The sequence below is a fragment of the Tachyglossus aculeatus genome, chromosome 1 (assembly GCF_015852505.1).
Source record: "Tachyglossus aculeatus isolate mTacAcu1 chromosome 1, mTacAcu1.pri, whole genome shotgun sequence".
In the NCBI taxonomy this organism is placed as follows: Eukaryota; Metazoa; Chordata; class Mammalia; order Monotremata; family Tachyglossidae; genus Tachyglossus; species Tachyglossus aculeatus.
The window spans coordinates 105,179,501-105,193,500 of NC_052066.1; the positions used below are offsets into that span (position 1 = coordinate 105,179,501).

At 46.1% G+C, this 14,000-nt stretch overlaps 1 protein-coding gene across 1 annotated transcript in view; it reads left to right on the forward strand.

Moving 5' to 3' along the window:
- The window catches only part of SLC24A3 (solute carrier family 24 member 3), a 515,859-nt gene that overhangs the window by 390,606 nt on the left and 111,253 nt on the right, over positions 1-14,000 (forward strand). Inside the window, exon 6 of the mRNA XM_038745680.1 lies at positions 8,510-8,594. Within this exon, the coding sequence (XP_038601608.1) occupies positions 8,510-8,594 (85 nt within the window). The remainder of the gene's footprint in view (positions 1-8,509; positions 8,595-14,000) is intronic.

Below are 14,000 nucleotides of genomic sequence, written 5' to 3' on the forward strand. Positions count from 1 at the left end.
CTCGGCTTTCTCTTTACAAGATTTCCCTCGGGATGTGAGCCCACTGTTGGGTAGGGACTGTCTCTATACGTTGCCAATTTGTACTTCCCAAGCGCTTAGTACAGTGCTCTGCACACAGTAAGCGCTCAATAAATACGATTGATGATGATGATGATGATTAATAACTGCTGTGGGCTTGGCCTGAGGGCATATTAGGGGCAGGAACGGAGCAGGACGGGTAGACAAGGGCAGGAAGGGCACGGTGAGGTGAGGCCACAGGGCACAGTTTCTGCCTATTGAATATTCCTACGGATGAAATCGGGGAAGAAAGAAGAGGCTTGGAAGAGAGAGAGGAAACCGAGAGGGGTGGTGGATGTAAGGAAGGGTGAGTGAGGAGGAGGAGGCCTCGGAAACGACAGCAGCATGGACAGAGGAGGTCAGCTCCGCCGCTGGAAAAAATTGCAGCCGAAGCTCTCCCACTCTCCGATGTCCTATGGCAGCCCAGCCCGCGCACTTCACTCTTCCAACGCCCACCTCCATCTCCTCTATCCTGCCACCTGTGCTCTGGCCTCCCTCCTCCTTCATATCTGACAGTCAATCGATCCATCGGATTTATTGAGTGCTTACTGTGTACGGAGCACTGTACCAAGCTCTTGGGAGAGTACAGTAGAACAGAGCTGGTAGACATATTTTTCCCACCTTCAAAACCCTACTAAACTCACGTTTCTTCCAAGAGGCCTTCCTCGACTAAGCCCGTAATAATAATGTTGGTATTTGTTAAGCGGTTACTATGTGCCAAGCACTGTTCTAAGCGCTGGGGTAGGTACAAGGTAATCAGGTTGTCCCACGTGGGGCTCACAGTCTTCATCCCCATTTTACAGATGAGGGAACTGAGGCCCAGAGAAGTTAAGCGACTTGCCCAAGGTCACACAGCAGACGAATGGTGGAGCCGGGATTTGAACCCATGACCTCTGGCTCCCCAGCCCGTGCTCTTTCCACTGAGCCATGCTGCTTCTCTGGGAAAATGCCCATATTTCCCCTATGTGCCCTCCCCTCTGTATTACCTATGTATTTGGTCATTAACCCCTTAAGTATGTTGATTCTCACCCCAGCCCCACAGCACTGAAGTACATATCCTTTCACACTACTATTTCCCCACTCTGTGATTTATTTTAATATCTGTCTCCCACTGTAGACTACAAACTCCTGTGGTTTACCAACTCTGTTGTACTTTTCCAAGCACATAGTACAGTGCTCTGAACCCAATAAATGCTCAATAAATACCATGGATTGATTGATTGACTAATTGATTCTGGAACACCGGGGCCTAGCTGCCTTCCCAATACCACATCGCTCCAATCAGATAAGTGCTTAAGCATGGCCTAGTGGCAAAAATTATTATTATTATTATTATTAAAAGCCCGGGCTTGAGAGTCAGAGGATGTAGGTTCTAATAATGATAATAATAATGGCATTTATTAAGCGCTTACTATGTGCAAAGCACTGTTCTAAATGCTGAGGAGGTTACAAGGTGATCAGGTTGTCCCATGGGGGGGCTCACAGTCTTAATCCCCATTTTACAGATGAGGGAACTGAGGCCCAGAGAAGTTAAGTCACTTGCCCAAAGTCACCCAGCTGACAATTGGCAGAGCTGGGATTTGAACCCATGACCTCTGACTCCCACTAAGCCACGCTGTTTCTCTAATCCCGGCTCTGCCACTTGTCTGCTGTGTGACCTTGGGCAAGTCACTTAACTTCTCCGTGTCTCAGTCACCTCACCTGCAAAATGGAGATTAAGAACGGTGAGCCCCACGTGAGACAACCTGATTACCTTATAATAATAATAATAATAATGGCATTTATTAAGCGCTTACTATGTGCAAAGCACTGTTCTAAGCACTGGGGAGGTTACAAGGTGATCAGGTTGTCCCACGGGGGGCTCACAGCCTTAATCCCCATTTTACAGATGAGGGAACTGAGGCCCAGAGGAATGAAGTGACTTGCCCAAAGTCACACAGCTGACAGTTGATGGAGAGGGGATTTGAACCCAAGACCTCTGACCCCAAAGCCCGTGCTCTTTCCACTGAGCCACACTGCTGCTGGTTGGTTCTCTCCCAAGCAGTTAATGCAGTGCTCTGCACACAGGAAGCGCTCAGTAAATACCATCGATCGATTGATTAAGAACAGATGTCAGCTGGATCCCCAAGCAGCCACAGTACAATGAGATGAAATGGCATGCCCTATAATAATAATAATGGCATCTATTAAGTGCTTACTATGTGCAAAGCACGTTCTAAGCGCTGGGGAGGTTACAAGGTGATCAAGTTGTCCCATGGTGGGCTCACAGTCTTAATCCCCATTTTACAGATGAGGGAACTGAGGCCCAGAGAAGTTAAGTGACTTGCTCAAAGTCACACAGCTGACAGTTGGCAGAGAGGGGATTTGAACCCATGACCTCTGACTCCAAAGCCCGGACTCTTTCCACTGAACCACGCTGCTGCTGGTTGGTTCTCTCCCAAGCAGTTAGTGCAGTGCTCTGCACACAGGAAGCGCTCAGTAAATACCATCGATCGATTGATTAAGAACAGATGTCAGCTGGATCCCCAAGCAGCCACAGTACAATGAGATGAAATGGCATGCCTAATAATAATAATAATAATGGCATCTATTAAGCACTTACTACGTGCAAAGCACTGTTCTAAGCACTGGGGAGGTTACAAGGTGATCAGGTTGTCCCGCAGGGGGCTCACAGTCTTAATCCCCATTTTACAGATGAGGGAACTGAGGCCCAGAGAAGTTAAGTGACTTGCCCAAAGTCACACAGCTGACAGTTGGCGGAGAGGGGATTTGAACCCAAGACCTCTGACTCCAAAGCCCGGGCTCTTTCCATTTAACCACGCAGCTGCTGGTTGGTTCTCTCCCAAGCAGTTAGTGCAGTGCTCTGCCCACAAGAAGCGCTCAGTAAATACCATCCATCGATTGATTAAGAACAGATGTCAGCTGGATCCCCAAGCAGCCACAGTACAATGAGATGAAATGGCATGCCTAATAATAATAATAATAATAATAATAATAATAATAATGGCATCTATTAAGCACTTACTATGTGCAAAGCACTGTTCTAAGCGCTGGGGAGGTTACAAGGTGATTAAATTGTCCCCTGGGGGGCTCACAGTCATAATCCCCATTTTACAGATGAGGTAACTGAGGCCCAGAGAAGTGAAGTGACTTGCCCCAAGTCACACAGCTGACAGCTGGCGGAGAGGGGATTTGAACCCAAGACCTCTGACTCCAAAGCCCGGGCTGTTTCCACTGAGCCACGCTGCTACTGGTTGGTTCTCTCCCATTCATTCATTCATTCAGTTGTATTTATTGAGCGCTTACTGTGTGCAGAGCACTGTACTAAGCGCTTGGGAAGTCCAAGTTGGCAACAGGTAGAGACGGTCCTTACCCAACAGTGGGCTCACAGTCTAGAAGGGGAAGACAGAGAACAAAACAAAACATATTAACAAAATAAAATAGACTAAATATGTACAAATAAAATAAATAAATAAGTACCGGTTGGTTCTCTCCCAAGCAGTTAGTGCAGTGCTCTGCATACAGGAAGCGCTCAGTAAATACCATCGATTGACTGATTAAGAACAGATGTCAGCTGGATCCCCAAGCAGCCACAGTACAATGAGATGAAATGGCATGCCTAATAATAATAATAATAATAATAATAATAATAATAATAATAATAATAGCATCTATTAAGCACTTACTATGTGCAAAGCACTGTTCTAAGCACTGGGGAGGTTACAAGGTGATTAGGTTGTCCCACGGGGGGCTCACAGTCATAATCCCCATTTTACAGATGAGGGAACTGAGGCCCAGAGAAGTTAAGTGACTTGCCCAAAGTCACACAGCTGACAGCTGGCGGAGAGGGGATTTGAACCCAAGACCTCTGACTCCAAAGCCCGGGCTCTTTCCACTGAGCCACGCTGCTACTGGTTGGTTCTCTCCCATTCATTCATTCATTCAATTGTATTTATTGAGCGCTTACTGTGTGCAGAGCACTGTACTAAGCGCTTGGGAAGTCCAAGTTGGCAACAGGTAGAGATGGTCCTTACCCAACAGTGGGCTCACAGTCTAGAAGGGGAAGACAGAGAACAAAACAAAACATACTAACAAAATAAAATAAATAGACTAAATATGTACAAATAAAATAAATAAATAAATACTGGTTGGTTCTCTCCCAAGCAGTTAGTACAGTGCTATGCACACAGGAAGCGCTCAGTAAATACCATCGATTGATTGATTAAGAACAGATGTCAACTGGAACCCTAAGCAGCCACAGCACATTGAGATGAAATGGAACACCCTGTAAGCAGGGAGGTCGTAAAGCCCTGGTGAAGCACAGTCCCAAGCTCTGTGCCTCGGTTCATTCATTCATTCATTCATTCATTCATGCATTCATTCATTCATTCATTCAATCGTATTTATTGAGCGCTTACTGTGTGCAGAGCACTGTACTAAGCGCTTGGGAAGTACAAGTTGGCAACATAGAGAGACGGTCCCTACCCAACAGTGGGCTCACACTGTTGAGAGAGGGCTGCAAGACCCAAAGCAGGCTCGCGTGCGGCCTAAGAACATCAGTCCCTCAGTTTACCTGGCCAGGACTTATCCTTGCTCTTCTCCCATTACCACCCACCCGCCACACTTTGCTCTTCTCAGGCTAACCTACTCCCTGCACCCCAATCAATCAATCAATCAATCGGATTTATTGAGCGCTTACTGTGTGCAGGGCACTGTACTAAGCGCTTGGGAAGTACAAGTTGGCAACATATAGAGACGGTCCCTACCCAACAGTGGGCTCACGGTCTAAAATCATCATCATCATCAATCGTATTTATTGAGCGCTTACTGTGTGCAGAGCACTGTACTAAGCGCTTGGGAAGTACAAGTTGGCAACATATAAAGACGGTCCCTACCCAACAGTGGGCTCACGGTCTAAAATCAGCTCTATCTCCCGGCCGACCCTTTTTCTACATCCTGTAAGTCCCTTCCCCTTCATATTCAGCAGCCAATCTCTCTCCCCGCCTTCCAAACCCTACTGAAATCATGGCTCTCCTTGAGGAAGTCTTCCTGGAAAAAGATATCCCACCCGCAACCCTCCTTTCCCGCTCTACTGCCTCTTCCATCTACTTAATCCCACCTCCTCAGCACGTAGTTTCTCACAGTACCACACAGTCCACCCCAGGGCTCAGTACAGTGCCTGGCACACAGTAAGGGCTGAATAAATAACACAATTATTATTCTTAAGTGCATATAATTATAATAATTAATAATATTAAACAATAAAATTATTATTAACCATTAAATATTAAATAATAATAATTTTAGACTGTGAGCCCACTGTTGGGTAGGGACCGCCTCTATGTGTTGCCAGCTTGTACTTCCCAAGTGCTTAGTACAGTGCTCTGCACACAGTAAGCGCTCAATAAATACGATTGATTGATTGATTGATTGAATAATGATTGTATTTGTTAAGCACTTACTATGTGCCAGGCACCGTACTAAGTACCTGGGTGGATACAAGCAAATCGAGTTGGATACTTGTACTTCCCAAGCGCTTAGTACAGTGCTCTGCCCACAGTAAGCGCTCAATGAATACGATTGATGATGATGATATAGTCTCCGTCCCATGTGGGGCTCACAGTCTCAATCCCCATTTTACAGATGAGGTAACTGAGGCCCAGAGAGGCGAAGTGACTTGCCCAAGATCACACAGCGGACGAGTGGCAGAGCCGGGATTAGAAGCCATGACCTTCAGACTCCTGAATTGGTATTGGTATTAGAGAAGCAGTGTGGCTCAGTGGAAAGAGCATGGGCTTTGGAGTCAGAGGTCATGGGTTCAAATCCCACCTCTGCCAACTGTCAGCTGTGTGACTCTGGGCAAGTCACTTAACTTCTCTGGGCCTCAGTTACCTCATCTGTAAAATGGGGATTAAAACTGTAAGCCCCCCATGGGACAACCCGATCACCTTGTAGCCTCCCCAGCGCTTAGAACAGTGCTTTGCACATAGTAAGTGCTTAACAAATACCATCACTATTATTATTGCAAGAAGGGTCTTCGTCCATAGAGGAGTCATTGTGGAACTCTCTAATCCCGGTTCTAATCCCAGCTCCGCGACGTGTGCTGTGTGACCTTGGGCAAGTCACATCACCTCTGTGCCTCAGGGGAACATGGAAGGTCGGGGTCCCTGCGCTCCCGGGAACGTATTCTATCTAACCCCGGCTCCTCAACTTGTCTGCTGTGCGACCTTGGGCAAGTCACTCCTCTGGGCCTCAGTTCCCTCATCTGGAAAGTGGGGTTTAAGACTGAGCCCCACGGGGGACAACCCGACTACCTTGTATCTGTGAGCCCGCTGTTGAGTAGACACCGTCTCTATAATGTTGCCGACTTGGACTTCCCAAGCGCTTAGTCCAGTGCTCTGCACACAGTAAGCGCTCAATAAATACGACTGAATGAATGAATCTGTAAAATGAGGACACGTGGTGGAACAGGGATTGGGTCCAACCTGATTAACTTGTAACTATCCCAGTACTTAGAACAGTGCTTGGCATATAGTAAGCGCTTAACGGGTACCATTATTATTATTATTATTATTATTATTATTATTATTATTATTATTACCACTACTACTATTATCATTATTACCATTAACTTTGGAACTGGAAGAACGTTCAGTATAGTTGTCCACTAGACCACACTGCCCCCCCATGGTAGAGGAGAGAAGTGCAGCTACCAGTTATTGGTCAAAGAATAAACTAGAAATGAATTTCTCTAATCCCTAGAGATTATAATCCTTAGAGATCTAATCCCTAGAGATTTAATCCCTAAATAAATACTCTATTCATTTATTTATTACTCTATTTATTTATTTTACTCGTACATATCTATTCTATTTATTTTATTTTGTTAGTATGTTTGGTTTTGTTCTCTGTCTCCCCCTTTTAGACTGTGAGCCCACTGTTGGGTAGGGACTGTCTCCATATGTTGCCAATTTGTACTTCCCAAGCGCTTAGTCCAGTGCTCTGCGCATAGTAAGCGCTCAATAAATACGATTGATGATGATGATGATGATGAATATGGTGGCTTCTTAGAGCAAAAACTGAGAAAACTGTGAGAGTGGTATATATTACTGACAATTGGTGACGTAGCTGGTGAGAAGCAGCGTGGCTCACTGGAAAGAGCCCGGGCTTGGGAGTCCGAAGTCGTGGGTTCGAATGCCGACTCCGTCACTTGTCCGCTGCTCATTCATTCATTCAATCGTATTTATTGAGCACTTACTGTGTGCAGAGCACTGGACTAAGCTCTTGGGAAGTACAAGTTGGCAACGTATAGAGATGGTGTGTGACCTTAGGCAAGTCACTTCACTTTTCTGGGCCTCAGTTCCCTCATCTGGAAAATGGGGATTATGACTTTAAGCCCCACGTGGGACAACCCGATTGACTTGTATCTACCCCAGCGCTTAGAACAGTGCTTGGCACATAGTAAGTGCTTAACAAATACCAAAAAAAAAAAAAAGTAGCGTAGACTAGTGGAAAGAGCCCGGGCTTGGGAGTCAGGGGACGTGGGTTCTAATCCCTGCTCCTCCACTTGACTGCTGTGTGACCTTGGGTGAGCCCCTTAACTTCTCTGTGCCTCAGTTTCCTCAACTGCAAAATAGAGATTCGGTGAACCTATTCTTCCTCCTACTTAGAGTGTGAGCTCTATATGGAGCATGGACTGTGTCTGACCTGATTAACTTGTATCTATCGCAGTGCTTAAAACAGTGCTTGACCGATAGGAAGCACTTAACAAATTCTGTTAAAAAATAATGGAATTCATCCATCCATTCATTCATTCAATCGTATTTATTGAGCGCTTACTGTGTGCAGAGCACTGTACAGAGCGCTTGGGAAGTACAAGTTGGCAACATAATGGAATAATGGAATAATGGGGCCTAGCGTGGGACAGATGATCACTTCATAGAGAAGAGAAGCAGCGTGGCTCAGTAGGAAAGAGCCCGGGCTTTGGAGTCAGAGGTCATGGGTTCAAATCCCGGCTCTGCCAATTGTCAGCTGTGTGACGTTGGGCAAGTCACTTAACTTCTCTGGGCCTCAGTTCCCTCATCTGTAAAATGGGGACTAAGACTGTGAGCCCCACGAGGGACAACCTGATCACCTTGTAACCTCCCCAGCGCTTAGAACAGTGCTTTGCATGTAGTAAGCGCTTAATAAATGCCATCATTATTATTATTATTATTATTACTATTCATCTTCCCCTGTCTCACATAGGTTAAAAAGGTAAAACATGGCTTCCCTTAAAGAAAAGCAGCCAATCAACCCGTATCCGTTTTCCCTGGCTTCCCTTCCTCGAGGCGTCCCTTCCTGTCGAAGTATGGAAAAACCACTTGGCAATTAGGAGGCCGAGCTCGGGACCGTGGCCCCTGTTGGAGGGAGTTGGTTGGTCTAACTTCGATCTCCGTTTGTTCTCTTGCAGCGATTGCATCTGAGCGAAGACGTGGCGGGAGCCACATTCATGGCAGCTGGAAGCTCCGCTCCCGAGCTGTTCACGTCCGTCATCGGTAAGTGTCTTCCCGGGAAAACCGGGAAGAGAGAGGGCCAGACAGGACCCTGTGGTTGGGCAGGGAGAGACAGAGGCGGAGGGATCCAAGCTCTTGCTGATATCCATTAGATGGAGCGTCATTCCAGATCTTTCCATCCCTGCCAGTCCCCTTTTTTTTCCTTTTAATGTCATTTCTCAAATGCTTACTATGTGCCTGGCACTGTTCTAAGCGCTGGGGTAGATACATGGTAATCAGGTCATCATCATCATCAGTCGTATTTATTGAGCGCTTACTATGTGCAGAGCACTGTACTAAGCGCTTTGGAAGTACAAATTGGCAACATATAGAGACAGTCCCTACCCAACAGTGGGCTCACAGTCTAAAAGGGGGAGACAGAGAACAAAACCAAACATACTAACAAAATAAAATAAATAGAATAGATATGTACAAGTAAAATAAATAAATAGAGTAATAAATATGTACAAACATATATACATATATACAGGTGCTGTGGGGAAGGGAAGGAGGTAAGATGGGGGGGATGGAGAGGGGGACGAGGGGGAGAGGGGGAGAGGGAGAGGGAGAGAGGTCGGGCACAGTCCCTGACCCACATTTGGCTCAAAGCCTTAATCCCCATTTTACAGATGAGGCGACTGAGGTGCAAAGAAAAGACTTGTCCAAGGTCACATAGCAGACAAGTGACACCTCTCTACGTGTTTTGTTTCGTTGTCTGTCTCCCCCTTCTAGACTGTGAGCCCGTTGTTGGGTAGGGACCGTCTCTATATGTTGCCGACTTGGACGTCCCAAGCGCTGCTTGGAGAAGCAGCGTGGCTTAGTGGAAAGAGCCCGGGCTTCGGAGTCAGAGGTCAGGGGTTCAAATCCCGGCTCTGCCAGTTGTCAGCTGTGTGACTCTGGGCAAGTCACTTAACTTCTCTGGGCCTCAATGACCTCATCTGTAAAATGGGGATTAAGATAGTGAGCCCCCCGTGGGACAGCCTGATCACCTTGTAACCTCCCCAGAGCTTAGAACAGTGCTTTGCACATAGTAAGCGCTTAATAAATGCCATCATTATTATTATTAGTAGTAGTAGTACAGTGCTCTGCACACAGTAAGCTCTCAATAAATACGATTGAATGAATGAATGAATCTGTTTCTCTTTTTTTTTTTTGATGATATTTGTTACGTGATTACTATGTGCCAGGCACTGTACTAAACACTGGTGTAGATACAAGAGAGTCAAGTTGGACACAGTCTATGTCCCACATGGGGCTCACAGCTCCCCATTTCACAGATGCGGTAGCTGAGAACCAGTGAAGTGAAGTGACTTACCCAGAGTCACACAGAGGGTGAGTGTGGGGGGGAGATGGGATTATAACCAGAGAAGCAGATATTATAGTAGAGAAGCAGTGTGGTTCAGTGGAAAGAGCCCGGGCTTTGGAGTCAGAGGTCAGGTGTTCAAATCCCGGCTCCGCCAATTGTCAGCTGGGTGACTTTGGGCGAGACACTTAACTTCCCTGGTCCTCAGTTACCTCATCTGTAAAATGGGGATGAAGACTGTGAGCCCCCCGTGGGACAACCTGATCACCTTGTAACCTCCCCAGCGCTTAGAACAGTGCTTTGAACATAGTAAGCGCTTTATAAAAAAAAAAATGCCAAGCCTGGCCCTTCCCAGGCCCACACTCTATCTGCTAAACCTTGCTGCTTCTCAGAGTACTGGTTTAAAAAGCCTGGCCCATGCCTACGAGCTCTCTGACAGCCCCTGAATGAAGCCCCGTTGACCCGACCTTGTTGGGTGGGTTGGGGGTGGTAATAATAGTAATAATAATAATAATAATAATATTGGTATTCAATAATAATAATAATAATAATAATGGCATTTGTTAAATGCTTACTATGTGCAAAGGACTGTTCTAAGCGCCGGGGGCGCTTAGGCGATCAGGTTGTCCCATGTGAGGCTCACAGTCTTAATCCCCATTTTCCAGATGAGGGAACTGAGGCTCGGAGAAGTGAAGTGGCTTGCCCAGGGTCACACAGCAGACGTGGCGGAGCTGGGATTAGAACCCATGACCTCCGACTCCAAAGCCCGGGCTCTAGCCACTGAGCCTTAGACTAGTGGAATAGCCCACCCAACCAGGTCAAGTGAGGGGACACTTACTTCCTCATCAGTCTAAGGCAGATGACTGCTCACTTGAGGTGACTAAGCCTGGTCCAATCAACCAATCAATCAATCGTATTTATTGAGCGCTTACTGTGTGCAGAGCACTGTACTACCTCCTTCCCTTCCCCACAGCACCTGTATATAGTTTGTACATATTTATTACTCTATTTGTTTATTTATTTTACTTGTACATAGCTATTCTATTTATTTTATTTTGTTAATGTGTTTGGTTTTGTTCGCTGTCTCCCCCTTCTAGATTGTGAGCCCACTGTTGGGTAGGGACCGTCTCCATATGTTGCCAACTTGTACTTCCCAAGCACTTAGTACAGTGCTCTGCACACAGTAAGCGCTCAATAAATACGATTGATTGATTGATTGATTGATTGATTGGGAAGTACGGGTTGGCAACATATAGAGACAGTCCCTACCCAACAGCGGGCTCACAGTCTAGAAGGAATGTGGTTTGCACTGTGTTCTTCTTTGTCCCCCACCCCCCCACCTCTGAGATGATTACCTTGTATCTACCCCAACGCTTAGAACAGTGCTTGGCGCTTAGCGCTTAACAAATATCATTATTATTATTATTATTATTATTATTATTATTATTAGATGATGGGGCTCTCTCAGCATCCGAGAAAATCCTTAAGCTCTGCATCATCGTCCACCCGCTCCAATGTCCATCATCCCGGAAGATGAGAAGTTCTTCCTTGGGTTCAGCCACGGTCTCCTTTCCCCTTTTCCAGTCCTTAGTGGACTTAGATGACTGGATTATAGCCTCACTGTGGGCAGGGAATGTATCGGCTTATTGTTATTTTGTACTCCCAAGCGCTTAGTACTTGTCTGTTTGTTTTGACATGTATATATCTCTCTAATTCTATTTATTTATATTGATGCTACAGTTGCTGGTTTACTTGTTTTTCATTCATTCATTCAATCATATTTATTGAGCGCTTACTGTGTGCAGAGCACTGTACTAAGCGCTTGTGAAGTACAAGTTGGCAACATATAGAGACGGTCCCTACCCCACAGTGGGCTCACAGTCTTGATGTCTGTCTTCCCCCTTCTAGACTGTGAGCCCGTTGTGGGCAGGGATTGTCGCTCTTTGTTGCTGAATTGTACTTTCCAAGTGCTTAGTACAGTGCTTTGCACACAGTAAGAGCTCAGTAAATACGATTGAATGAATTGAATGAATATAATAGCAATAATGATGGCATTTATTTTAGAAGCAGCGTGGCTCAGTGGAAAGAGCATGGGCTGGGAGCCAGAGGTCATGGGTTCTAATCCCGGCTCCGTCACTTGTCAGCTGTGGGACTCTGGTCAAGTCACTTAACTTCTCTGGGCCTCAGTTACCTCATCTGTAAAATGGGGATAAAGACTGTGAGCCCATGTGGGACAATCTGATAATCTTGTACTGCCCCCACCCCCAGTCCTTAGAACAGTGCTTCACAAATAGTAAGGACTTAACAAATGCCATTATTATTATTATTATTATTATTATTATTATTATTATTATTATTAATAACAATAATTAAGCACTTACTATGCGCAAAGCACTGTTCTAAGCTCTGGGGAGGTTACAAGGTGATCAGGTTGTCCCACGGGGGGCTCACGGTCTTAATCCCCATTTTACAGATGAGGTAACTGAGGCACAGAGAAGTTGTGACCTGCCCAAAGTCACACAGCTGACAATTGACAGAGCCAGGATTTGGACCTATGACTTCTGACTCCAAAGCCCGCGCTCTTTCCACTAAGCCACGCTGCTTCTAATGAATGAGTGAATAATGATGATGGCATTTATTAAGCGCTTACTATGTGCAAAGCACTGTTCTAAGCCCTGGGGAGGTTACAGGGTGATCAGGTTGTCCCACGTGGGGCTCACAGTCTTAATCCCCATTTTCCAGATGAGGGAACTGAGGCCCAGAGAAGTGAAGTGACTTGCCCAAAGTCACACAGCTGGCAACTGGCAGAGCTGGGATTTGAACCCATGACCTCTGACTCCAAAGCCCGGGCTCTTTCCACTGAGCCACGACATTGATTGAGTGCTTAACAAATACCACAATTATTATTATTATTGAAGTGTTCAATAAATACATTGATTGATTTATTGATTGATTATTCACCCTTCCTTCTGAAGAGACCAGAGAGGATGTAATCCCTAGCTGAAAGAAAAAGGGCAGTAGAATCAATCATTCAATCGTATTTATTGAGCGCTTACTGTGTGCAGAGCACTGTACTAAGCGCTTGGGAAGTCCAAGTTGGCAACATATAGAGACAGTCCCTACCCAACAGTGGGCTCACAGTCTAAAAGCCCGGGTTGGCTTTCCCTCTTCACCACCCTCGTCCCCATCGGGACCCCCGTGTGCCACCCGGAGCCATCCCAACTCGCTGTGGGAACCAACGGCGTGGCTACTGGCTACTTTAAAGCAGTAGTCCGTCGCCTCGCCCCCTCCTACCTCACCTCCCTATGCTCCTACTACAATCCAGCCTGCACTCCTCGCTCGATCTCGTCCATCTCCCTGCTGACCTCTCATCCACATCTCTTACCTCCTTCCCTTCCCCACAGCATCTGTATATATGTATATATGTTTGTACATATTTATTACTCTATTTATTTATTTATTTTACATGTACGTATCTATTCTATTTATTTTATTTTGTTAGTATGTTTGGTTTTGTTCTCTGTCTCCCCCTTTCAGACTGTGAGCCCACTGTTGGGCAGGGACTGTCTCTATATGTTGCCAATTTGTACTTCCCAAGCGCTTAGTACAGTGCTCTGCACACAGTAAGCGCTCAATAAATACGATTGATGATGATGATGATGATCCTGCCTCTGGCCTGGAACACCCTCCCTCCTCAAATCCAACAGACATTAACTCCGCAATAAGACACACTTCCTCCAAGAGGCCCTCCCTGACTAAGCCCTCCTTTCCTCTCTCCCACTCCCTTCTGCGCCACCCTCACTTGCTCCCTTTATTCATCCCCCTCTCCCGGCCCCACAGCGCTTATGTCCATATCTGTCATTTCATTCATTCAATCGTATTTATTGAGCGCTTACTGTGTGCAGAGCACTAAGCGCTTGGGAAGTACAAGTTGGCAACATATAGAGATGGTTCCTACCCAACAGTGGGCTCACGGTCTTGAAGGGGGAGACAGACGACAAAACAAAACATGGAGACAGGTGTCAAAATTGTCAGAACAAATAGAATTAAAACTATTATTATCCATCCCCCTCTCCCGGCCCCACAGCGCTTATGTCCATATCTGT